Source organism: Bison bison, unplaced genomic scaffold (genome assembly GCF_000754665.1).
Source record: "Bison bison bison isolate TAMUID 2011002044 unplaced genomic scaffold, Bison_UMD1.0 scf7180017864180, whole genome shotgun sequence".
Taxonomy (NCBI): Eukaryota; Metazoa; Chordata; class Mammalia; order Artiodactyla; family Bovidae; genus Bison; species Bison bison.
The window spans coordinates 8,706,562-8,730,359 of NW_011494752.1; the positions used below are offsets into that span (position 1 = coordinate 8,706,562).

The 23,798-nt window shown below is 52.7% G+C and overlaps 1 protein-coding gene across 1 annotated transcript in view; it reads right to left on the reverse strand.

The window, feature by feature from the left end:
• Positions 1–23,798, reverse strand: part of TOM1L2 (target of myb1-like 2 (chicken)) — a 74,837-nt gene that overhangs the window by 35,324 nt on the left and 15,715 nt on the right. The window contains exon 2 of the mRNA XM_010843166.1: positions 285–369. Coding sequence (XP_010841468.1) covers positions 285–369 — 85 coding nt within the window. The remainder of the gene's footprint in view (positions 1–284; positions 370–23,798) is intronic.

The following is a 23,798-nucleotide window of genomic DNA, read 5'->3' on the forward strand; positions in this document are numbered from 1 at the left end:
CCCTGAGGGCTCTCTTCTTCACGGGGCTCCATCCAGTCCAGCAAAGCAGGGCAGAGACAGCCCAGGGCTGCAGAGGGGGAGGGAGGATCGGCTGCAGGGGACTCAGTAACCAGGCAACTTCATTTTCACTTGTGATTAAAAGCAGGTTATTAAAGAGGGGGTCACTGCTCTGACTCCAGCAGCACCTTTGGGGGCGCCGGCGGGAGGGCGGAGCATCCGAGCATTGCCAGGTGGGACTCCATGGTCGACAGGCCACCTGCCCAGAGGGCAGAGGGGACACGCACCCTTCCTCCGTCTCATTGATGATGTCGCAGATCTCCATGTTCAATGTCCAGTCCTCGCTCTGCAGGGAGCCATCTGTTGCCTTTTCTGCAAATTCAGAAAGAAAGCTGCTTTACATTTCTCCTGGAATAAGGGGCCTGGCAGAAAAAAGTGGGGACCGGATGCACCCCACTGCCCCCTCAAGCAGATGGGCTGAGCCAATAGCAGCTCTAGGGCTGTTTCCGAGAGAACACCTGGGACAGGGGGTCAAGGGGTGACCCCCAATACTGTCCTTCAGTCACTAAACTCCCAGGCGCTGGAATTCTTAGAAGAAAATGCAGGGGGAGGGCTTCATGATGTCAGTGTGTGGGTGCTAAGGCACTTCAGTAATCTCCGACTCTCTGCGATCCCATGGACTATAGCCTGCCAGGCTCCCCTGTCCGTGGGATTCTCCAGGCAAGAATACTGGAGTGGGTTGCCATGCCCTCTTCCAGGGGATCTTCTTGACCCAGGGATCAAACCCTCATCTCTTACATCACCTGAATTGGCAGGTGGGTTCTACACCACCTGGGAAGCCCACATAATATTGTATGTGGCAATAATTTCATTCGTGGATATGACACCAAAAGCACAGGCAACAGAAGAAAAAACAGATAAACTGGACTGCATAAAAATGTAAACATTTCTGGCCATTAAAGGACACAATCAACAGAGTAAAAACAGAGTAACATATGTTCAGAATGTTAGAAAATATCTGCAAAGCTGATAAGGAGCTAATATTTTTTTAGGATAAACAAAGAACTCTTACAACTCAAACACAACAAAAACCCCAATTTAAAAATGGGCAAAGGCATCCAGTCCCATCACTTCATGACAAATAGAAGGGGGAAAAGTGGAAGCAGTGACAGACTTTATTTTCTTAGGCTCCAAAATCACTGGGAATGGTGACTGCAGCCATGAAATTAAAAGACGCTTGCTCCTTGCAAGGAAAGCTATGACAAACCTAGACAATGTCTTAAAAAGCAGAGACATCACTTTGCTGACAAAGATCTGTATAGTAAAAGCTATGGTTTTCCTGCTAGTCATGTATGAATGTGAGAGTTGGACCACAAAGAAGGCTGACGGCTGAAGAAGTGATGCTTTTGAACTGTGGTGTTGGAGAAGACTCTTGAGAGTTCCTTGGACAGCAAGGAGATCAAACCAGTCTATCCTAAAGGAAATCAGTCCTGAATATTCATTGGAAGGACTGATGCTGAAGCTCCAGTACTTTGGCCACCTGATGCCAAGAGCCGACTCATTGGAAAAGACTCTGATGCTGGGAAAGATTGAAGGCAAAAGGAGAAGAGGGCAGCAGACAATGAGATGGTTGGATGGCATCACCGACTCAATGGACATTAATTTGAGCACACTCTGGGAGATAGTGAAGGACAGAGAAGCCTGGTGGGCTGCAGTTCATGGGGTTGCCAAGAATCGGACACAACTTAGTGACTGAACAACAACAACAAAAGGACCCAAACAGACATTTCTCAAAAATAAAATAAAAACCTATATACAGGGACTTCCCTGGTGTTCCAGAAGTTAAGAATCTGCCTTGCAATTTAAGGGATGCAGGTTGAATTCCTGGTCCGGGAACTAAGATCCCACATGCCTCTGAGCAACTAAGCCCACACGCCACAACAAAAGATTCCAAATGTCACGACTAAGCCCTGCCACGCCAAGTTAATTAATTAATTTTTAAAAAAGATATACAAATGGCCAACATGTCCCTGAAAAAAAAAATGCTATGTATCACTAATCATTAGGGAAATACAAATTGAACCCACAATGATATATCACTTCACTCTCTCTAGGATGACTGTTATCAAAAAAAAAAAAAGGAACATAAGCAATGCTGGTGAGGATGTGGAGAGACTGGAACTCTTGTGCACTGCTGGTGTGGATGGAAAATGACGAGCTGTCCCTGTGGGAACCTTGGCAGGTTCTCAGAAAACTGAAAACAGAACTACCGTATGATCCAGCAACTCCACTTCAGGTCCACACCCAGTAGAGCTGACAGCAGCACCTCAAAGAGATATTTCCACACTTGTATTCACAACAGCATTATTCCTAACAGCCAGGGAGCAACCCAGGTGTCCAGACACAGATGACAGATAAACAGAATGTGCAGATTCACACAGAGGAATATTACTTAGCCTTAAAAAGGAAGGAATTCTGACACCTGCTCCAAGATGAGGGGACCTCCAGGGAATTATGCTCAGTGAAATAAGGCAGACACAAAAAGACAAATACTGCATGATTCCCCTTATGGGAGGTTCCTAAAGCAATCAAATTCATACATAGAAAGTAGAATGGTGGGTGCCAGGGGATAGGGGAGGGAGTAGGGAGTTACTACTGAACTGGGGACAGAGTTGATGATAAAGGTCCAGAGAGTGGGTGCACGACCACATGAATGTGTTTAATACTTAAGGGTGGTTAGAATGGCACATTTTGTTATACCTATTTTAACACGTTTTTTTTAAAATCCTAGGGCAAGCAGTATTCTCTCCCATATTTAGAGGAAGCAAGGCTCAGAGAGGTTGAGACGCTAGCCAGGATCACACAGCTGAACAGGCACTGACATCTGGTCTTGGGTCTGTCTGTCTAATGCCTGGGCACTTGCTGATGGGGCCCCAGCTGTCAGCACCATGAGTTTGGACCCAACGCTGCCCTGTCCAAACTGTTTAGTTCTCCAGAGAGACAGTCAAGACAGTCACCAGCCTCTTTAACTAACAAAAACTTCATACAACATGCACGTCCACTGACAGTGTGAACCCCACGACCTCTGTGCACACTGGAAGCGGCTGGTTCCACTGGACACAGCTGCGGGGAAGGCACGCTTGTCCTGCACATGCAGCCCAGAGCTCACGCTCCATTGACAGCAGTCACCACACTCCAGGAACCCGGCCACAGCTCCAGACATCAGTGCCCTGGCCCGTGGTGTGTGTGGATGATCCTCACTGCTTCAGTCTTTACCAAAAAGCAAGTATCCTCAACCTCTTCACACTCTTTACTCGTCATCCTTGACACCCAAAGACTCCCCACCCCACAAAAGGAGCAAGCCCACCCCAGGGGCGAGAGTGGCTGGGTGAGGCCCTGTGTGCGGGGCGCTGGGTGGGGGCCAGGGGCCCTTCACTAGGGCCCATGGTGTCACCTGGCTGCAGCAGAGGCAGCATTTGATGAATCCCCCTCCTCTAGGGGGGCTTTCCCCGGTGGCTCAGCAGTAAAGAATTTGCCTGCAATGCAGGAGAAACAGGAGACGTGGGTTCCAACCCTGGGTCGGGAAGATCGCCTCGAGGAAGGAAATGGCAACCCACCCCAGTATGCTTGCCTGGGAAATCCCACGGACAGAGGAGGCTGGTGGGCTACAGTTTGTGAGGTCACAGAGAGTCAGACACGACTGAGCATGCACACAGGCACCTCACTGGGGGAGGAAAGCATGGGGAGGGAGGAAGGGAGGAGGAGCCAGGGGCCTGTGAAGAGAGGCAAAGGTCAGGACAGAGGAGAGGCCACGCCACCCAGCCGCAAGCAGCACTGCTGGGCCCTCAGGGGACATCGTCATGGGGGTGGGGCTGGGGCAGGCACCCAGGCAGAACGGCCAAAGCAACATCCAGTCCGGAGCCGGAAAGACTGGACGCAGAGGCCGTGTGAGGCGAGGGCAGCGCGAGGCAACATTTGGAGAGTCCGTGACGAGACCCTTGCCCCCTGCTCACTCTGCCACTCGGATCTCTGAAGGGCCTACCCCTAGAGGAGGGGACCCCCCGACCTGGGGTCACACACAGCAGGGCCTCTGCAGCCTCCTAGTAAAGCAGCTCACCTGCTACCCTTCGGAGCCAGTGAGGGGACAGACCAGCTGGCCAAAGGGCCACCGTCCGCCTGTGGTCTGTCCCATCTCAGCATGTGTCACACACAGACTCAGGAAGAGAGAACAAGGGACACTGGCAGGGCCAGGGGACACTGTCTTGGAGGCCTGACAGAGGAAACTTCCATCAGTGAACCTCCCCACCCCTCCTCCCCACCACCGGGAAGGGGGTCAGAGGCGTGAGAACCTCTCCTCGGGGTCAGCACCCTCTATTCAATCACTGGGCTCTGAGTTTCCAGCAAAAGATAGAGGCTCCTTTTGATTATAAAGAATCGACCTCAGAAGAATGCCTCTTTATTTTCATTTTGCTGGAAATGCCACAGACATACAACTGTGGGTATTTGGCTCGGCTGAGACAGAAGAAGCAGGGAAGGCTGACAAAGGAGCTCAAAGCGCTTCTCGGCTTCCTTTCCTCATAAAAGAACTCCCGCCATGGGACCAAGCTGGATCTGATTGCCCTCCAACTGTGGCCACACCCATTGGCTCCCTCCCCAGGCCAGAGGACGCCAAGTTCAGGCTCATTTCTGTTACCACATAAATTGTCAAAACCGAAGATAAATAAATCCTGGTGCAACGGCAAAAACACAATGCTCCAGAGGTCAGGGAGCAAGTCATTCCCGCCAGCCAGCCCCCAGGATGGAGACAGATCAAAGCGCCAGTGACCCGGGCAGCAAAGGGCTGACCTTCCAGAGGTCTCCAGTGATATGCTAACGGCCAGGGGCAAGGCAGAGCTGGACAGGGCTGTGCAGGGCTGGGTGGAGCAGGGGCAGACACAGCGCCCATTAAACCTTCAGAGCCTGTCATCCTGATGCTGTTGCCATGGCATTTTCTCCATTCAGAAAAGGCTGCCCCCTGCCTGGTGTGGGCTGGGGGCCAGGGTGCCTTGAATGTCAATCCTGGGACTTCCCTGGCGGTGCAGTGGCTAAGGCTCTGAGCTTCCATCCTGGTTGGGGTGTCCAGACTCTGATGGCAAGGTTCTTTTCCAGTAGCAGCCCACCCCCCGCCCCACAATGTCCCTCCCATATGCTCTGAAGTTCAGGGCCGTGATGCTGGGAGGACACTCCAGTCCAGGGGCTTGGTTTCTTGGCTGCTGATTTCTACACTTTGATGTGAAATACAGCAACATCAGAAGCAGCCAGCACCAGAAGGCTAAAGAGGGCTGGGTTAGCATTTTTGCGTTCAGCAGCAGCCTCTTGGTGAGCCTGGAGGAGAAACAGCCGAATCTTCAACCTCCTCCATAATCAAGAGCGAGAAGGAGCCCAGAGTGGCTGGGCTGCTTCCTGTCGGGGGTGGAGAGGAGAAAAGGAGTCTGCACAGGCAGGACTCATCTGACAACATGCCCCATCAACCTGAGATCAGCCTTCTAGGCTCTGGATGGGTTCAGGCCAGTGAGGCAGGTGAGGAGGACCAGCCAGGTGGAAAGAACTCAGTCCCAACACCGCACTCAGAGCCACGGACGCCTCTTCTCTGGGTCCTTGACCTGGTGGATGTTAATTGCAGCTGCTCCCCTTTCACTAGAGACTCCCTCCGTTTCATGGGGTGTCCCCCGTTTCATGGGGTGTCCCCCCGTTTCATGGGGTATCCTTCTGTTTCATGGGGTATCCCGTTTCAGGGGTGTCCCCCCATTTCATGAGGTGTTCCTCTGTTTCAGGGGTGCCCCCGTTTCATGGGGTGTCCTTTTCTACAACAGGTGGTCCCACTCCTCCCTCACCCTCTTAAAAGGCAGAGGAGGGGCCGGAAGAAGGTGCACAAAGTATAATCTGACCAGCCCAGAGACTCCAGAGGCAGCTTCCTCTGTAACTTGGAGGCAAAATAAAACACGGTGGTCCTCAGACCATGTATACGTTGGCAGCCTGGGGACCCAATCCCTAGGAGCCCTGGTGCTATGGAGCTGGGAGGAAGTGAGAGAGACCTCCCTGGCACTGGCACATACACACTCCCTGGCAGTGGTACACACACTGCCAGACCACAGCAGGCCCCTGCAAGCAGGGCACACAGGACCAGACAAGCCAGGAAGGACCAGACAGGGCTAATGTGAAGTCCTCAGGGACTGGGGCAGCCCCTGTCCCCACCCCGCAGCTGGAGAGGGCAAGGGCAGGGGCCTGATGGAGATCGTGCTCTGGACCTTGGCTGCAGGTGAGGCAGCCCTGCCTGGTCCCACCCTGAACCTTCCCATCAGAGCCTGGGGGCAGAAAGCAGGTGCAGACGTGCTCCCGGGGGTGGAGGTCCCTGGACAGGGCCATCCAGCTGATGACTGCCGAGGGTCGTGCACTGGCAGGCAGCGGGAGGCAGGCAGACGGAGTCCCTGCCCCACCACCCGCAGACTGGGCTCAGTCCTGCTGTGCCACGTCACCCCTGGGCCCTGGACCCAGCTTCCTCTGCTTCTTCCTCTGAGCCCTGTTTCTGTCAAATGAGGTAGCGGGTCTGGTGATCTCTGACCCCCTCAGTCCCCGACTCTGCTCTGACAGCATACTGGCCTATGGACACTTTTTCTTCTTTTCTTGGTGATTTTTTTTTTTTTTTTTTTACTGTGGTAAAATATACGTGGGCTTCTCTTATAATTCAGTTGGTAAAGAATCCGCCTGCAACACAGGAGACCCTGCTTTGATTCCTGGGTCAGGAAGACCCGCTGGAGAAGGGAAAGGCTACCCACTCCAGTCTTCTGGCCTGGAGAAGTCCATGGACTGTATAGTCCATGGGGTCGCAACGAGTCAGACAGAACTGAGCGACTTTCACTTTCACAATATATGTAACATAAAATGTACCACCATAACTGCCTCTCGGTGCACAGCTCAGGGCCATTAAGTGCAAGTACGTGTAACCGTCCCCACCACCACCTCCAGAAATGATGCATCTTCCCAAACCAAAGCTCAGGCCCCTGAAACCCTCACTCCTCACCCCTCCCCCAGCTGTTGGCACCCACCCTTCTCTTGTCTCTGAACTTGATCCTCTAGGAACCTCACAGAAGTGGGTATTAATCCTTTAGCAGATACATGCTTTGCAAGTATCTTCTCCCACTCTGCACTGCTAAATCCAGGGTCATGAAGCTTTCTGTTTTCTCCTAAAACATTTATAGTTTTATTAATAGCTCATATTTAGCTATTAATTGATTCATCGTTGAGTTTTCTAGATGGTATAAGGTGAGGTTCCAACTCCACTCTTGTGCGTGTGGACACCCAGTTTTCCCAGCTCCATCTGTTGGAAAGACTGTCTTTCTCCCACTGGCTGGTCTTGGCACGTGTGTCAGACATCAGCTGAGCATCCATGGGAAGATTTGCCTCGGGTCTCCCTGTTTCATCCCATGGTCTCCATCTCTCCCTGTACCAGGGCCACACTGCTCTAATGACGGTAAGTTCTGAAATCCGGAAGTGTCAGTCCTTCTATGCTATCCCTCTTTCTTTTAGTATGTTTATTTTTATTTATTTTTGAAAGAAACATTTATTTGGCTGTACGTGGATCTTCAGGTACATGGATCTTTCTGGTCAGGATCTAGTCTCCTGATCAGAAATGGAACCCAGGCCCCCAGCACTGGGACTCAGGAGTCTTAGCCGCCGGACCACCAGAGAAGTCCCATCTTTGTCCTTTGTCAAGGTTGCTTTGGCTATTTGGAGTCCCTAGAGATGCCATATGAATTTTAGGATGGAGTTTTCTATTTCTGCAAAAAAAAAAAAAAATGCTGATGGGATTTTGAGTGAGATTGCATTGAATCTGCAGATCACTTTGGGTTAGTACTGTCAGCTTCAAAGCATGAAGTCTTCAGTCCATGAATATGGGATGTCTTTCCATTCATCTTCTCTCATTTCTTTTGGGCTTCCCAGGTGCCTTAGTCAGCCTGCCAATGCAGGAGATGCGAGAAATGCAGGTTCAATCCCTGGGTCGGGAAGATCCCCTGGAGGAGGACATGGCAACCCACCCCAGTATTCTTGCCTGGAAAATTCTGTGGACAGAGGAGGCTGGTGGGTTACAGTCCGTGAAGCCAGGAAGAGTCCGATATGATTGAGTGACTGAGCAACAACAAAAACATTTCTCTCAGCAATGTTCTGCAGTTTTCAGTGTACAAGTCTTTCACCTCCTGGCTAATTCCTAGGGATTTTATTCTTTTGGATGCTATCATAAATAAAATTGCTTTCTTAATTTCCTTTTTGGATTGTTCGCTGTGTAGAGAAACAGCTGAGTGTTGACTCATATCCTACAGCTTTGCTGAATCTATTTATTCATTCTAACAGTTTTTTTTTTCTTTTTTCATGAAACCTTTAGGGTTTCCTACATACAAGGTCACATCATCTGTGAATAGAGATGGTTTTACTTCTTTTGTTCCCACTTGGATGCCCTTCCTTTCTTTTCTCCTATAACTACTCTGGTTAAGACTCCCAAGACTATGTTGAACAGAAGTGGTGAAGTCAGCGTCCCAGGCCTGACGTATGGCTTTACCAAACCTGACCATGGCCATGAGAAGAAACACAGGGATAAGAAGACCTAGTGGAGCTGAGTTCTCACCTCAGGGAAAGGTAGATCATCTGCCCGAGTGTGAGCGCGGGAACCCCAGCAGGGGCTTGAGGACTCTGCCTGCTAAGGGGTCTCATATCTGCGTCCAGCTCTGAGGAGGTCACTGGGACTTCTCTGGCCTGGAAAGCCGTGCCCCACAAGCCTGCCCAAGGACAGCGCCACTCCACGGCCTCCCCGTGCCTCCTGCCGTAGGATCTCAAGGGGCGCTTCTGACAGGCACCCGTACTTGATGGTATGGTCTATGGTCCACATGAGAGCTGAGTTCTCAAGGCCTCCCGCTGCTGTTTTGGGAGCTTCTTCCCATCTTACAGCCACTGGGGGGACCCTGGCTCTCCATCTGAACTTGTGGGTGAGCAAAGGGCCTGTGCTACTGAGCAGTGGTGACCGCACATCCTCTGGGGCCCTAGGCAGCCTGGGGAGATCGAAGTCAGGCTCCAGCTCTCCCCAGCATCTCCCTCTGGGCTCAGAAGCCAGAGAATTGGGCGTCGTAGTGGAGTCTGAGCAGGGAGTTGAAACCCAGGCTTCCCAGGCTTTGGCGGGTTCAAACTTCAGCCAATTACTGTGTGACCCCAGGAATGTGACCTCTTCAAGGCTTTCTGTTGTCTGTAAGATGTGATAATCACAGCAGTCTTCTCACAGGGCTGCTGGGAGGTGAACTCAACACGAAACAGGAAGCCCTGAGGAGCCCCCGACACAGCCACACAGAGGCTGGAACCCCCACTCCCACCCCGCCTCCCCAGGGCGTCCCTCGCTTTCCTGTGTCACCACTGCCACCTACAGGTAAACAGCAGTCCACGAGCCACTCTGGTCACTCGATGCCCTGGGAACCTGCAAACACCCAGCTGTCTGATTCAGGGCTTCTGCACCACAAGGGTCTCCCTCAGAGGGAAGCCCCACAAGGGCCTGGCCCACATGCAGGGCAGAGGCACTGCTTCCTTAGGGATCCAAACGCTGAAGCTCCCAGATCTCAGAGCCCAGCTGTTAGTTTCCCCATGAGTCACTCACAGTGGACGTCATGTTTCCCAACTCTGGACGTGGATCCTGGGGCAGGGAACCCAGAGCACTGCCTGCGCCCCACCGGCCACACCGCGGACCCCAAATCGCCCAGCCACTGAAGTCACTCCTCTCACACGGGGTCCAGGGAGCACACTGTGGCCTCTTCACAGACACAGTCTTATGTGCCACCCAGCTCCAAGGCAGCCCTTGTCAGAGGGGAGAAGAGAAGCCGAGGGGTGAACAGCCCAACTGCACACGGCCGGCAGGGAGAAACAACCAAGGTCATCCTGGCGCACGAGACCTTGGACTCTGACACCCCAGGCAAGGCTGGGCCTTGAGTACACCTGGGCCCCCAGCCCCTGGACACAGCCATGCCACCACCACCCCAATCTCTCAGGTGAGAAGGGCTGGCTGAGAAGCATGCAGAGAAAAGGGTGAGGGGTCAAGTGCAGTCAGCTGCTCCCCTTGTTGTTTTTTTTTTTTTTAATAAACTGTCAATACTGGAATAATTTCAGACTTACTGAGAAGCTGCCAAGATAGTACAAGGATCCCCAAGGGCTTGTCTCCCAGTTTCTGCTCATGTTAACATCCTTCAGGGCCACCGTTCATGTGTCAAAAGTGAGACGCTAACAGCAGCTCAGGACTTCTAACTCCTATTCAGAGTTTTCCAGTTTTTCCATTAAGATACCCTCTTCTGTCTAGGATCCAGTTCAGACCAGCATGCTGCATTTAGGTTTCTCCTCACTTTAAACATCTACTTTCTTTAAAGACTGGCACATTCATAAAATCCTGAGCTCGCTCTCCCACCCGGACAGCTCAGTTCCGAAGGGCAGTGCCCTGCCAGCCGATCCCACACCCTGTCCCGGCCGAATGAGGACACCTCGTCCTCCCAGGCCCTGACAAAGGAGCCCTTCAGGCCAGCCCAGCAGCGGAGAACAGAGGCTGGTCATCCATGCGGGCATGGGCTGCTGGTCCAAGTTCTTTCTAACTGAAATTCCCCTGGAAGGCGGGGTGGTGGAGAGGAGGTAGTCCATAGCTTTAAATACATGTTCTCTAGAGACAGAGCCTGGAGAATCCCATGGAGAGAGCAGCCTGGCAGGCTACAGTCCATGGGGTCGCAGAGAGTGGTACATGACTGAGCAACTTTACTTTCTTTTCTAGAGGCAGAGCCACTGGGGTCTGGATGGGGAATTTCCCCAGGTCTTGTAAACAAAGGTGTGGAGAGGAGCTGGGGGAGACATGGGCCTAGGGCTGGGGGGCGGCAGGGAGCGCGGGAGGAGGCTGGGCTGGGGAGGGGGTCTCTGGCTATTACCCGCTAGGCCAGTTGACAGGAAAAGGTCTCTCAGGGGCTAGGGCTCAGATTAGGGCTGTGGGAAACAGAGTGGGCTTGCAGCCCAGGTGCACCCTGAGGGCAGGGGCCAGGGGAGAGCGCCGGGCATTGAGGGCTTCCAGTTCAACCCCAACCTGACTGCGAGGCGTCCTCCCACGGCACACTGACACCAACCAACACACACACACACACACACACTCACATGGGAGAGGTCATCCAGACGGTCTCTCTTCTTAAATGCTTGAATTTTTCCAACATTAATAGTAGGTAAAACTTCAGTAGGAAAGGCACAGACTGCTCCTCCCTGTGACCCAGCCAGACAAGCCCTGAGGAAATGCTGAGGGGGAGGGGGGCTGACTCGGCAAAGGTGCCTAACTGAGGAAACCTCTGCTGTTTCCACAGACGAGAGGACGGCCCCTTGACGAGGTCCATCCACAAGGCGCAAACGTACATGCCTTTTAAAAATGATAAATGCCTCAGCCTCGCCACCAAGTGAAATCAGTGCAGGAATGCTAAGTGAACATCGGAGCCAAAGTGCCCTGTGCAGACTGATCTCTGCCAGGCAGAAATGCATGCTTGTGGGCGAGAACACACAGCCGGTCCTCTCTGTGCTGAACTGACCCTGCTTCCCTCCCTCTCTGGTCCCCACACAGCCCCGGGGCCATGTGGGGGCCCCTCTCGGAGCCCAGGGACTCCATGGCACAGATGTCCCCCAAGCAAAAAATCTAAACAGCCACAGTCCAGTCCAAGGTTCTGGTTTGTTCTGTGGAGCCATTCGCACCTGCAGGGACCATTTGGGAAAGGCGTCCAGCTCGGGAGGACTGCGGACAAAACCACACCACACTGGGCCAGGCGAGGCCGCACTGTGCTCCTGCCAGCCGGCCCTGGGTCTCCATGCCCAGTTCCCAACGCTCATGCCCCAGGCACAGCCACCCGAGGCCAGGCTGGGGGACAAAGACCACCCTCCATGCCATGCCCCAGTGCCGACTCCGTGTCCCCCAAGGCCTGGGTGGCCCCCTCTGAGCAGCAGGCTTTGGGGGACATGCTTTGATACAGACATTCAAGAGAGAATAGAGAAAGAAACCCAGAGGAGGCCATTTTTCAGGGCAGTGGTTCTCGGCTCTTTCTGGATGGAATGTTAAAGGAAGAGTAATTCCCTGTGAGCATCTCGGAAGATCCTTCCAGAAAAGTGCGCAGGTACTTAACTCAGCACACACTCTAGACGGGCTCCCCAAGAGCACCACCCGGGTTGGAAAGCACCCTGACAGAGAGCATCTCGAGCGCCTCGGCTGCCCCGTTCATAAGAACACCTGCAAAGCTAAGCAGAACATGAATGTCCAGGACAGCCACGCGGCCGCAGCGCTCCCAGGAGGGCCGCTCTGGGCAGGCAGGCAGACTCTCCACTGGGGGTCTCAGCCGCTGGACCAGGTGCAGCGGGTCTGTGGGACTGGGATGCTGACCTCACTGTGCTGTCGTCTCCCCGAGGGCTTCCTTAAGTGCCCCGGGAGCTGGGAGCTGCCCACACAGCCTTAGTCTGTTCTCCCAAGAAGAGCTGGTCCCAGGGTTCCAGGGAATGAGTGAGTCACCAATGACTGTGATGACGCCTCCCCCACACCCCTACATACTCGGAGACTCCAGGATTCCCAGAGACCTGCTCGTGCACTCCTGAGACAGGACTCGCAGTCCCGGCAGCCTGTGGCCCGCAGTCCATCAGGGCCACAAGGCCCAACCTTCACTGCCCTGTCCTCCTGGCCCTTTGTGGCCACTCCCTGCGACTGTGTGAGTGAGTCAGTCCAAGTTTCTTCTCACCAAGTGTTGGAACACACGTAAAGGCCTACTTCCAAAAGGAACTTAGGGTCATTTTTATAATAATTTATACTCAAGGTAAATGGAATGAAGACTGGAAACCACTTGGAATAAAAGAGGAGATGAGTTATGACAACTCCTGACACCCTAGGTAAAAGGTACAGACAAGAAGCCTTGGTCCTCACTGTCTGACTGAGGGCAGAGCAAGCCACACTCCACCAGGAGGGTGGCCATCTCTTCCTGATGTTGAGGGACTTGGAGGTGAACGTACTGCCACCACTCCTGTACTACGGAATAATGAGCAGGGTCATATGAAATGTCTTGAAGACAGCATCACATAAAACGCAAAACGTTCTCCCTCCGCCTTCCTGGCACCTGTGCCCTCCCTGACTCGCCCCTACCATCTCCCCAGCCTCTCCAGGCCTCCTGGTGACAGCAAGGCTCCCCTCAGCCGGGCTCCTCCAAGTTCCCAGAACCACTGCGACCTTCCCCAGCTCACCTGCACTCACTCTAGATCCTGCCTCTTCAAAGATCTCCCTGACTCCGAGTCCAGAGGCCTCCCGCAGCACCGCCCCCCGCACTCCCACCGCTGCCCAGCACCCGCACCACGGAGGCAGGTCACATGGCCTCGTGATGCCTGTGGTCAGGCCGAACTGAGCCCCATTCTAACTCTTGTGGTTATTGGCTGTGTGACCTTCAGCAAGTAACTAAATTTCTCTGAGCCTCAGTGTCTACATCTACGGATTGGGAACAGTAACACCCACATCATACGAAGCTTCTGTAAGAACTAAGGCTGGCCCAGAGCAGCATGCAGCATGCAGAGCAGTGCTTGGTCTGTGCTCCAGTTACTCAGTGTGTCTGACTCTTCGTGACCCTGTGGACTGTAGCCCACCAGGGTCCTCTGTCCGTGGGATTCTCCAGGTAAGAATACTGGAGTGGGTTGCCATGCCTTCCTCCAGGGGATCTTCCCAACCCAGGGATAGAACCCAGGTCTCCTACATTGCAGGCATATTCTTTACCACTGCCCACCAGGGAAGCCCAATACTGTGGAGACCCCCAGCAAAGGTGGTCCCCGAGGGCGACTAGAGGAGTATCTCCAGGATGCCCTGCACCATGGAGCTCAGGAACAGGGCTGCCTGAAAGTCTGACCATGTGGAATCAGAGACCTGACACATGGTGGACTCATGCTGGGCCCAGGTCAGGAACATGGAGCTCCTGACCCCAGGCCACGCTTGATCCATGGAACACTATCAGAACTGCCCCCACCCCAGGGGCTCAAGGGCACTGACCTCCTGCTTCTCAAGGCAAAGACCCTTGTCCCTGTGAAAAGATCACTCTCATCACACAAGTCTCAATCCTCACGCAGATCACGCTATTACAACCTTGGGGCGACCACCTCGCCCAGAGGCCCCTCTGGGGGAACAGGTGTGCACTTAATTGTTACGAATGTGCATTGCTGACCAGAGCCTCGGTGAACTGCAGATACAATCTATCAGCTCTCGATGGCTAATTTGGTAGAACATGAATTCTGCGAGTTCTAATAACTCACAGGAGACTCCTGGAGCACTTACACGCTATATGTCTTCCACACTCATAAAACAACCGTAATTACCTTTCATGGGTGAGATGGTCTAGTAATTCTTAAGTGATTTAACCCGAGAAAGTCTACGGAAAAAACTAATTTCAAAGAATTTCTGTCTCAAAAGAAGACGAGACCAAGAACTGATGAGTCTGTTTTTTAACCTACCTGGCCTCATCCCCTGGGGACACATGCATTGCAGGGACTCAGTCCTGGACAGCCGTGCAAAATTGTGTCCAAAACAGTTCTGAATTTTCTGTTTTAGAAGCTCCCTTCAGAAGTCCTGTGACTGTGAGAGGAAGCCAGGACTCCCAGGGGCAGGCTGGGGCAGGGGGTGGGCGCTCTTTGGAACCAGACAGTCGTGGATGCAAGTCTCACTTACAAACACTGGGGAAATAACCTAAACAGGAGAATTTGAAAAAGAATAGATACATGTATATGCATAACTGAGTCACTTTGCTGTACACTTGAAAGTAACACAACATTGTTAATCAACTGTGTGTGCTTAGTCGCTTAGTCGTGTCTGATGCTTTGTGATCCCGTGGACTGTAGCTTGCCAGGCTCCTCTGTTCATGGAACCCTCCAGACATAAAAAGTGGGGAAAACAAACAGACAAACAGGAGGGACTATCCCTGATGGTCCAGTGGCTAAGACTCCACGCTTGCAATGCCGGGGGTCTGGGTTCAATCCCTGGCCAGGGAACTCGATCCACATGTTGCAACGAAGATCCTATGTGCCACAACTAAGACCTGGTGCAGTCAAATTAAAAGAAAACACTGGTGAAACCGACTGGTATCGTTTCCGGGGCTCAGAAGAGCTCCGGGACCATAGTCCTTTATGTCTTAGTGCAGAGAATTCAGCAAGAGCTGAATAGAGGTAGATAAGAAGGGATTTATTACGGGACTTCCCTGGTGGTCCAGTGGCTAAGACTCCATGCTCTCAGTGCAGGAGGCTGGAGTTCGATCCCTGGTCAGGGAACTAGATTCCACATGCTGCACCCAAGAAGTTGCAAGCCACAACTGAAGAACCTGCATGCCACAATGAAGACCTGTTGTAGCCAAACACATAAACAAACATTTTAAAGTACTCTATTAGAACAGGACGCTTGTGAGGTTTACTAGCAGACAGGTGAGAAAGGCTGCACACTGAGAACTTAGTGAGCTACAATTTTCTAATCAAAGGCAGAGTGGGGAAAGGAGAAGAACTTCTTTGTTTTTCTTGAGTAGACATCACGTTTCCATCATCAGTTCCTCCCCCAGTTAGGACAAGGAAGCTTACTTGTTGGTCAGGCCAGGACTGTTATTAACATTTTGGAAAAGTATTTTCAGGTCTCAGTACAAAACGAGGGTCTTTCATTTTGAAAAGTCACCTTCCTGTAAATGATTTCTTTTGTGTGCACAGAGCCTGTTTTGGGGGTCATTAACTTGATGACACCATGGGGCAGGTGTCAGACATTTCTGGCCTGCCTTTATTTTCTACTACTGTTTTATTGGGGGGGGGTGTTGTGCAAAGAACATGTCTTAGGGGCCAGAGAACATGTTTTGGGGGTTACTGACCCACTGAGCTCACCGGGCAGGATATGGGCCTCATGCCACCATTCTTTTGTTGTCGGGGGCATGTCTCCTGCTTCTGTTCTATTGTTTTGTTGCTAAGCAAACCTGCTTTCTTGAGTCATCATTAACTTACAAGGGTCTCCCATATTTTTCTATTTACAATCCCCTAGGAGGATTAACTACTTAATCACCTATTTTGTCCCTTCATTCTGTCCCTACCACTGGGATGTTTTTTAACCTCCTTCCTCAGTGTTCTCCTATATAAAATGGGGACAATATTAATGGATATGGAAATGATTTACTGTACATCAGATCATTTGGGGAGTTTGTTAAAAATACAGATATGTGAGTCCCGTCCCTGAAGATTCTGTTTCAGTGAGTCTGATGTGGGCCCGGAAATCTGTGGGGATTTAAATTATTTTTCATTTTTAATTACACAATATGTAAATACATTTCCCCCTTGTAAAATATTAAAACATTACCTTATCAGTTATGATTGCATTCAGCTGCAAGCAATTAAAAAAAAACTTAACAGTTGCTTAAGCAGATGGGGGTTACTTTTCTCATGGAGTAAGAACCCTGGAAGCAGGCAGTGCAGGCAGGAGCAGCCCCACCAGGCCCCCAGGCAGGATGGGATCCGTTTGTCTTCCTGCTCCACCAGTGCTGACTGGTGGCTTCCGTCCCTGAATCCATGAGGCAGCCAAAGCCCTAGCAGACAGAGTCCTTGAAACAGGCAGGACGAAGGCACAAGGGCCAGAGGGCTTTGCCATTTACTGCTGAAGAGGTGCTGTTCCTCTCAGAGGCCAGAATTGTGCCCTATGCCATGCGTAGCCATAAGGGAAACCAGGTAAGAAAATGTTCCAGCCGGGCCTAGAGCCCCTCCCCAGTCACGGGGAAATGAGGAGTGTCCAGCACAGCCACAGTGACGGCCGCATCCTCTGACCCTCCTCCCCAGGCCTCGTCCACCCCGGCCTCATGGGTGTTTTTTTGCCAAGTCCCCGGGGTTCTGAGCACGGCCGCCACGCTCACGAAGCTCTCGCCAGCTTGGAGCTGGGTGGCCAAGTGTCCCAGGGGCCTGGGGACCGCATCCTCTCACCTCTCCCCTCCCCTGCAGGTCAGCCAGGAAGCCTGCTCTCCTCCACTGCAGCCACATCTCAGGTTCAGTAATCTGAAGCATCTGAAGAACGTGACGGGGGCTCCAAACCTGGCTGAAGCCATGAGGCCCTGAGATGACAGAGTGTCCCCTGAGGGGACTGAGGCCTGGGGAGGCCTGCCTGCACTCCTGGACCCACGTGGCTGCTGGGCAAGTGGTTGACCGTGCCCAGTGGAAGAAGGTCAAGGTAAAAATTGTACATACAGTTTTATGTTAACCACTGTGCACCCATGGAAGGAGAAAGGCCTGGAGTGTCAGCCCAGGCTGTAACCAGGCGGACACCACAGGGTGAGAGCAGCCATGTCCAAGACTGCTTTGATATTAAAAAAAAAATTATTGGTTTTTGGCTGTGCTGGGTCTTTGTTGCTGTGTGGGCTCTTCTCTAGTTGTGGTGATCCAGGGCTACTCCCTAGCTGCAGTGCACAGGCTTCTCTTTTGTGGAGCACGGGCTCTAGGGAGCACAGGCCCAGGCACTCTGCACCTTGTGGGATCTTCCTGGGTCAGGGATTGAACTGTGTCTTCTGCACTGGCAGGCGTCTTCTTCACCACTGAGCCACCAGGGAAGCCCCTGCTTTGTTTCTCAGGGAAGAATTTTTCTATAAAAACGTGCACTTCCCTTGTAACCAGGTTTAGGTCATCAGGAATCATCAGGAATCAGGAACAGTTTGGGGAGGGCTCTGGTGGATCAGGCTTCCCAGGTAGCTCAGTGGTAAAGAACCCATCTGCCAATGTAGCAGACACAAGAGACTGGGCTTTGGTCCCTGGGTCAGGAAGATCCCCTGAAGTAGGAAATGGAAACCCACTCCAGTATTCTTGCCTGGGAAATCCCACGGACAGAGGACCTGGTGGGCTACGGTCCATGGAGCTGCAAGGAGTCTGACACAACTGAGCGGCTGAGCCCTGGTGGGTCAGCTCACCCAGTTCTGTTCTCATGTAAAATTAAATGTAAGGAGGAGGGACTCCAGCCTCAACAAAGGCACAACCTAGACAGGGCCCGGCCATGATGGTGGCCTTGCAATACCCTGACACTGTTCAGATTTCACAGGGAAAGGGCTCAAGGCCCCCGTGGTTCCCATCCAGAAGCTGCAAAGACAGTACGGGTCATTACTTGGCCACCACGCTGTCTGTACCCCAACTCAGCAACCCAGCTGCACATGGACAGCCAGCTCCTTCAAGGGGGCATGCAGTGCAGGGGACCCCGTGCCCAGAGGCAGCCAGCTAGGAGGTAGCGTTTTCCAAGAAGGGTATGTTCTTGACCAACAGCCCCCATTTCCTCAGGAGGCTTCCGGGGCATCAGAAAAGCCTGCAATAAACCCATTTATAGACGAGGTCTATGGGCTGGACACTGCTCACCTGCAGAGGCAGGCGGACTGTGAGCAGGGCTGAGAAGAAACCTTGTCCCCAAGGCCTGTTCTCACTCAGCTTCTCTGCTCCAGCCAGCGCGCATGGCCTGCAGGCAAGACCAGCCTGGACGGGCTTTTCCTCAACAAAGCTGCCCCCAGCCACTGGGGACCCCTGACCCAGCTGAGTCTGCTGCATCCTGAACCCCTTCCTCAAATGTGACAGCAGAGAAGCGACCTCCATGGCCACTCATCCTGCTCTCCCGGTCAGCAGACCCTGTGTGCCCTGGTTACAGGGCAGCTCAAGTAGCCTGGGCCCCACCTCGTCACTGGGTCTCTCAGGGCTCCTATGCAAGGCTGAGCCATGAGTCTGGCCTCGCCACCCGCAATGTCCGCAGTGACAGGCCTTTGGGACCCACTGAGTCAAGTCACAAAATGATCAAACACAGTTGGAAGAATCAATATAAAAATATCCAACCTCAGCAGGAATTAAAGAAATGTGAATTTAAGTGAAAGGCACTATCTCCTGCCAACTTGGCCAAGTCTGTGAGGAACCCTCTCGCATCAGGGGCTTAACTGGCTCTGTCCTGTCCACCCTCCGCCCAGTGGCCAGGTGACCCAGCACACAGGCTCCTCAGTCACTGCCTGCTTGGAGCCGCTCCCTGGTTTCCCCTTTCATTTCGGCAAAGTCTAGGCTCTGTCCCCAGGCCTTGGTTGCTCCCTTCACCCCTGCCCTGTCCCATCCCATCCCTTCAACCACCTCCTCTGGCCTCAGCTCCCCCAGGTCCACATCGAGCGACAGCTCTGGTCTCCCCCACCCCCTCCAAATGCCTCCACCCTCGGTCACTATCAAGAGTGTGCCTTGCGAGCCCTCTCCCAGGAAGCCTTCCCAGCCCCATGCACACCTGAACCCACACTAGGTCCCCAAAATGCTGAGAAAAGAAAAGGCAGTGAAGCTTTCAGGGAGCGAGATCCTCAGAAAGGAGCCACCTGTCTCACAGGGTGATTCCAGGGAACAGGGGTTCCCTATCATAACCGGAAATGCAGACAAAGACTGAAGCTCTCCCAGGGTTTGTTGCTGCATTAATTGTTACAGCCAGGAAAAAAACAAAGGCAACAACCTGAATGCCCAGCACTAAGGTACACTAAATCACAATACAGCCACATGCTGGAGCATGGCGTCATCATTTAATGCCTGGCCAGGACCCCAAAGGAGGTCCCCTGAGCCCCCGTCTGCACGCCCAGGGCAGCAGGGATCAGCTCTGGCCTCTGGGCCCAAGAGCAGGTGGCACAATGCAGCTCCCAGGGTGGGGTGACAGCGATGCTGTGAAGGACCCTGACAGGAAGACTTCCTCTGAAGGACTTGTTTTCCCCCATAATCGCGGCTCTTCCAGCTGGTCTGACCTCTTCCGGGCTGCAGAGTGAAGCCAGCCTTTCCTCCCACACACTGCCCGCAGTGGGCTCTCAGAGCTGAGGAGCTGGAGCCCTCACCTGGGGCCACCTGGCCACCCCCGTGCTCTTCCTGCCTGCCGCCTAGCGCCCTCCCATGCAGGGGGCTGAGGAAAGCACACAAGGGCTGAGCCCAGACCAGGGTCTCCAAGTCAAAGGGACCATGTCACCCTTCTCCCCAGGAGACCAGCCAGTGAGCAAGGACGTCAAGGAGAGGCCGGAGGGACACAGACTGGCACCAAGATTTACAAAGCCTTCTGTGTGCCCCGCTCTGGGACAGGCCCTTGAGGGACTAGAACCCAGTTTGGAAACCATCTACAACCCGTAAAGAAGCAGGGGATACAGGCCCTGATCAGTAGTGGTCATGAACATCACAGAGAGACAGCAGAGGCCCCTGCCTCCTTGGGAAATTCAACCTGAACTTGGTCAGACGGAGGTTTACAGGAAACATGGGAACACGTGGCCACATTAGACGACACCACGAGATGCAATCAGCACAATCCAGGCTGTGGGAAACTCAATAGGGCCAGTGACCCGGTTTTTTCGACATACAAACTACAGTGAAGTAAACAGGGAGGACGAGCCTACAGACTAAGAGACAGAAGAGACACACCAGCCACCTGCAATGCGGAGCTTATCAGAGCCTGTTCAAACAGACTTTAACACAACGCGTGACACATCAGGAGACAACTAAAGACATGACTTCCCCGGTGGCTCAGACAGTAAAGAGTCCGCCTATAATGCAGGAGACCTGGGTTCAATCCCTGGGTTGGGAAGATCCCCCAGAGGAAGGCATGGCAACCCACCCCAGAATTCTTGCCTGGAGAACCCCCATGGAGAGGGGAGCCTGGTGGGCTACAGTCCACGGGCTTGCAAAGTCAGACACAACTAAGCACAGCACAAAAACATGAATGCTGACTGAATAAGCAATACTGGGGAATTATTATTAATTCCTGAAGTGCAACAATGGTATTATGGTTGTTTTTAAGAGTTCGTTTTCTTTTAGAGACACACATTGAAATATATGGCTGAAATAATATGATTTGGGGGATTTACTTCAAAATAATACAGGCCAGGAAAGTGAGAAGATGGGCATGTTGACAAAACAGGCCATGAGTTGATGACTGCTGAAGTTACATAAAGGACTGAACAGAGTTTCATTATACTATTCTCTCTCTCTTTAAAAATGTTTAAAACTCTCCGTAACTCAAAGTTTAAAAAGTAAACCCAGGTTTGAAGAAAAGATTGACATATTCAATGTTATCAGAGAAAAGTCAAAGTAAAAACTAGAGGGCAGGGGCAATTCTCTAGCAGTCCAGTGCTTAGGACTCTGGGCCTCCACTGTAGGGGGCACGGGTTCAATTCCTGGTTGGGGAACTTAAGATTTTGCAAGCTGTACAGTGTGGCCAAAAAAAGAAAAACTAGAGGGCAGAAGATGGTAAATGTAACGGACGTTTCGGTGCGAGGGAGACTCAGACTCGATAAACATCCACTGAGTGCCTGCCTTGTGCCAGCCTCTGCAGTGGGCGCCTCACTAACCAGCCGTGTGATCCCAGCCCCACAGCCTCCTCACCTGTGAAGCGGGACGTTAAGGACTCCGCCTCACCTGCTGGTTACAAAGACGAGATGGAAATGTGCTTACAGATACAGAACACTTCAGAGTAGCATGTGGCCTGCAGCAACGGCGCTCAAGACCAGCTGTGCCCAACTTCACACGACAAACACTCACGGCCTCATCTGGAGCCCAGGCTCCAGAAGCAGCCCCCAGCTCGCGAGGGTGGGGGATGGGGCTGCTAGAAGCATGCGGAATGGTCATCTGGGAAGAAGCTAGCTCTTAACCCTGGATGGAGCCCGGGACTGAGACAAGGCTGGAAGAAGCCAGGAAGAAAAACACCCGAGGCCTCAGAAATGCCACTCTGATGACGTTCAGGGCAAATTCTTCTCCTAATTAAAGACTGGCCTCCACAGCTGTCACTGGGGCGACCTCGCTAATTCAAATAAACAACCACAGAGTTTCAGAGGAACAATTTTAACCCCACTTTCCCATAATAAGCATTCTGGATTTCAGCCCAAAGCTTTAGCTGGTTACGTGGGGGGGTCATTCTAACAAATTGTTTTTCTGGCTGGGTCCCAAGAGAGCCAGGCTGTCATTGCAGCAACGAGGTGATCGGTTTTGCTTTCCTATCCAAAGCGGGGGCTTCTCCACAGGGCTTTTGAGTCTTACCTGTAAGGTCTATAACCACTCGGGCTCTCTACCTTCCCCCAAAACCTGTTCTGGGGCTTGGTTTGGGGAAACTACACTGGTGAAGGTGGCTATCCAGACGTGACACACCAGGACACATACCCCCAAAGAAGGGAACACTTCTCTAGGGAAAAGCCATCCTTGCCTATTCCCCCGGGGTGGCCGAGCACCCGGGGAGGAACCCCCAGCCCTGGCGATCCTGCTGCTCAGTGATGGAGGTCCAGAGGCCTTGGTGGACGTGCAGGAAGAGGACTGGACGTGGCCTAAACGTGCCCTTCAAGTCCCTGCCTTGTCCTCCAAGGGCCACAGGCAACTGGCTTATCTGCTCAGCTTCCTCGTTTGATAATGGAGAACCTCTCTGAACAGGTGCACAGAGCCAGATGGGAAGCTGGGTCCTGGTCTGGCAATGCTGGCTCCCATTAAGCCAGACCTTCCAGAAGAGGGTTCCGGGTCAGTGGGTCCCCTGCCCACAGCACTCCTTGCCTGATCTTGGGTGTTTGCGGGTCCAGACCAAGGCACCAGGGAGCAGTGAGACTGGACGAGCCTGGGTCTTTTGTCCAGTTCGGCAACATCAACCTCACACGTTCCATTCCCAGCAACTTTACAGTTGGAACGTCCACCCCTCACTATCCTGACTGGAGAACAAGCCTCCACAGGTGACCACTGACCCTCCTCTTCCCACTAAGACTGAGCAGGGAAGGGCTGCTGCACCCGTGTTTGATCTGCCTGCCCAGTTTCTCTCCACTGCAGGGCTGAGTAGCACTACCCACAGGAGGAGTGGGAAGGAGGTGGGGGATGCAGGCAGGGGTCTGCAGAGACCCCGTATGTGGCCGTCAGCTTCCAGGAATCAGCACTGGCTGGAACGCCAGACAGAGGCAGGACCACATGAACTTAGTCTGCTGACCCATAACTGGCCCTTTCTCTTCTCAAGGTCGCAAAGCTCAGTTCAATGATTAGCCATCATGAAGGTAGGGGCCGGGGGGCAGTCACACCTGGGCTCAGACCCCTGGCTCTGTAATTCATTTGCCCCAGGAGCTCAGGCATGCTACCTAACCTTGGCTTTAAACCTCTGTCATTTGATTTGTAAAATGGGGATAGTAGCTAATATCCTGCAGGATGTATTATTGAAAGGATGTTCATGATGAAAGCTACCGAGTGCTGAATGACTTACATACAGACACACATTGTCTCATCTAAATCTTAAAACCAGCCTATGAAGGAGATCTTCCCCCGTTTCTATTTCTGCTATTATTTTAAAAAATACTTATGTATTGGCTGTGCTGGGTTCTAGTTGTGGCCCATGTGGGATCTAGTTCCCTGACCAGGGATGGAACCTAGGCCCCCTGCTTTGAGAGCTCAGAGTCATAACCATTAGACCACCAGAGAAGTCCCTGCCCCTGGTTTTATTTTTTTCTGAGATAAGAAAAGATTTAAAATTTAAACCTCTTTTTAAAGTTGAGGGCCCCAAGTCCCAGCCTCAAGGATGGTGCTGAGTGTCCTGCTGAGAGGGCCCTGGACTCACCTGCCCCAGGCCGTGTGGTCAGAGCTACCTCGGTGCTGGGTGTACGGCAGGTTGCAGAGGAGAGGGAGCTATGAGGTTCTGGTAAAGGCCTCTCTAAGAGGCCTGCTCGCAGCAGCCCTGGGCAGAGAGCATTCTTGCCCACAGGACAGGCAAGAGGGCTGGG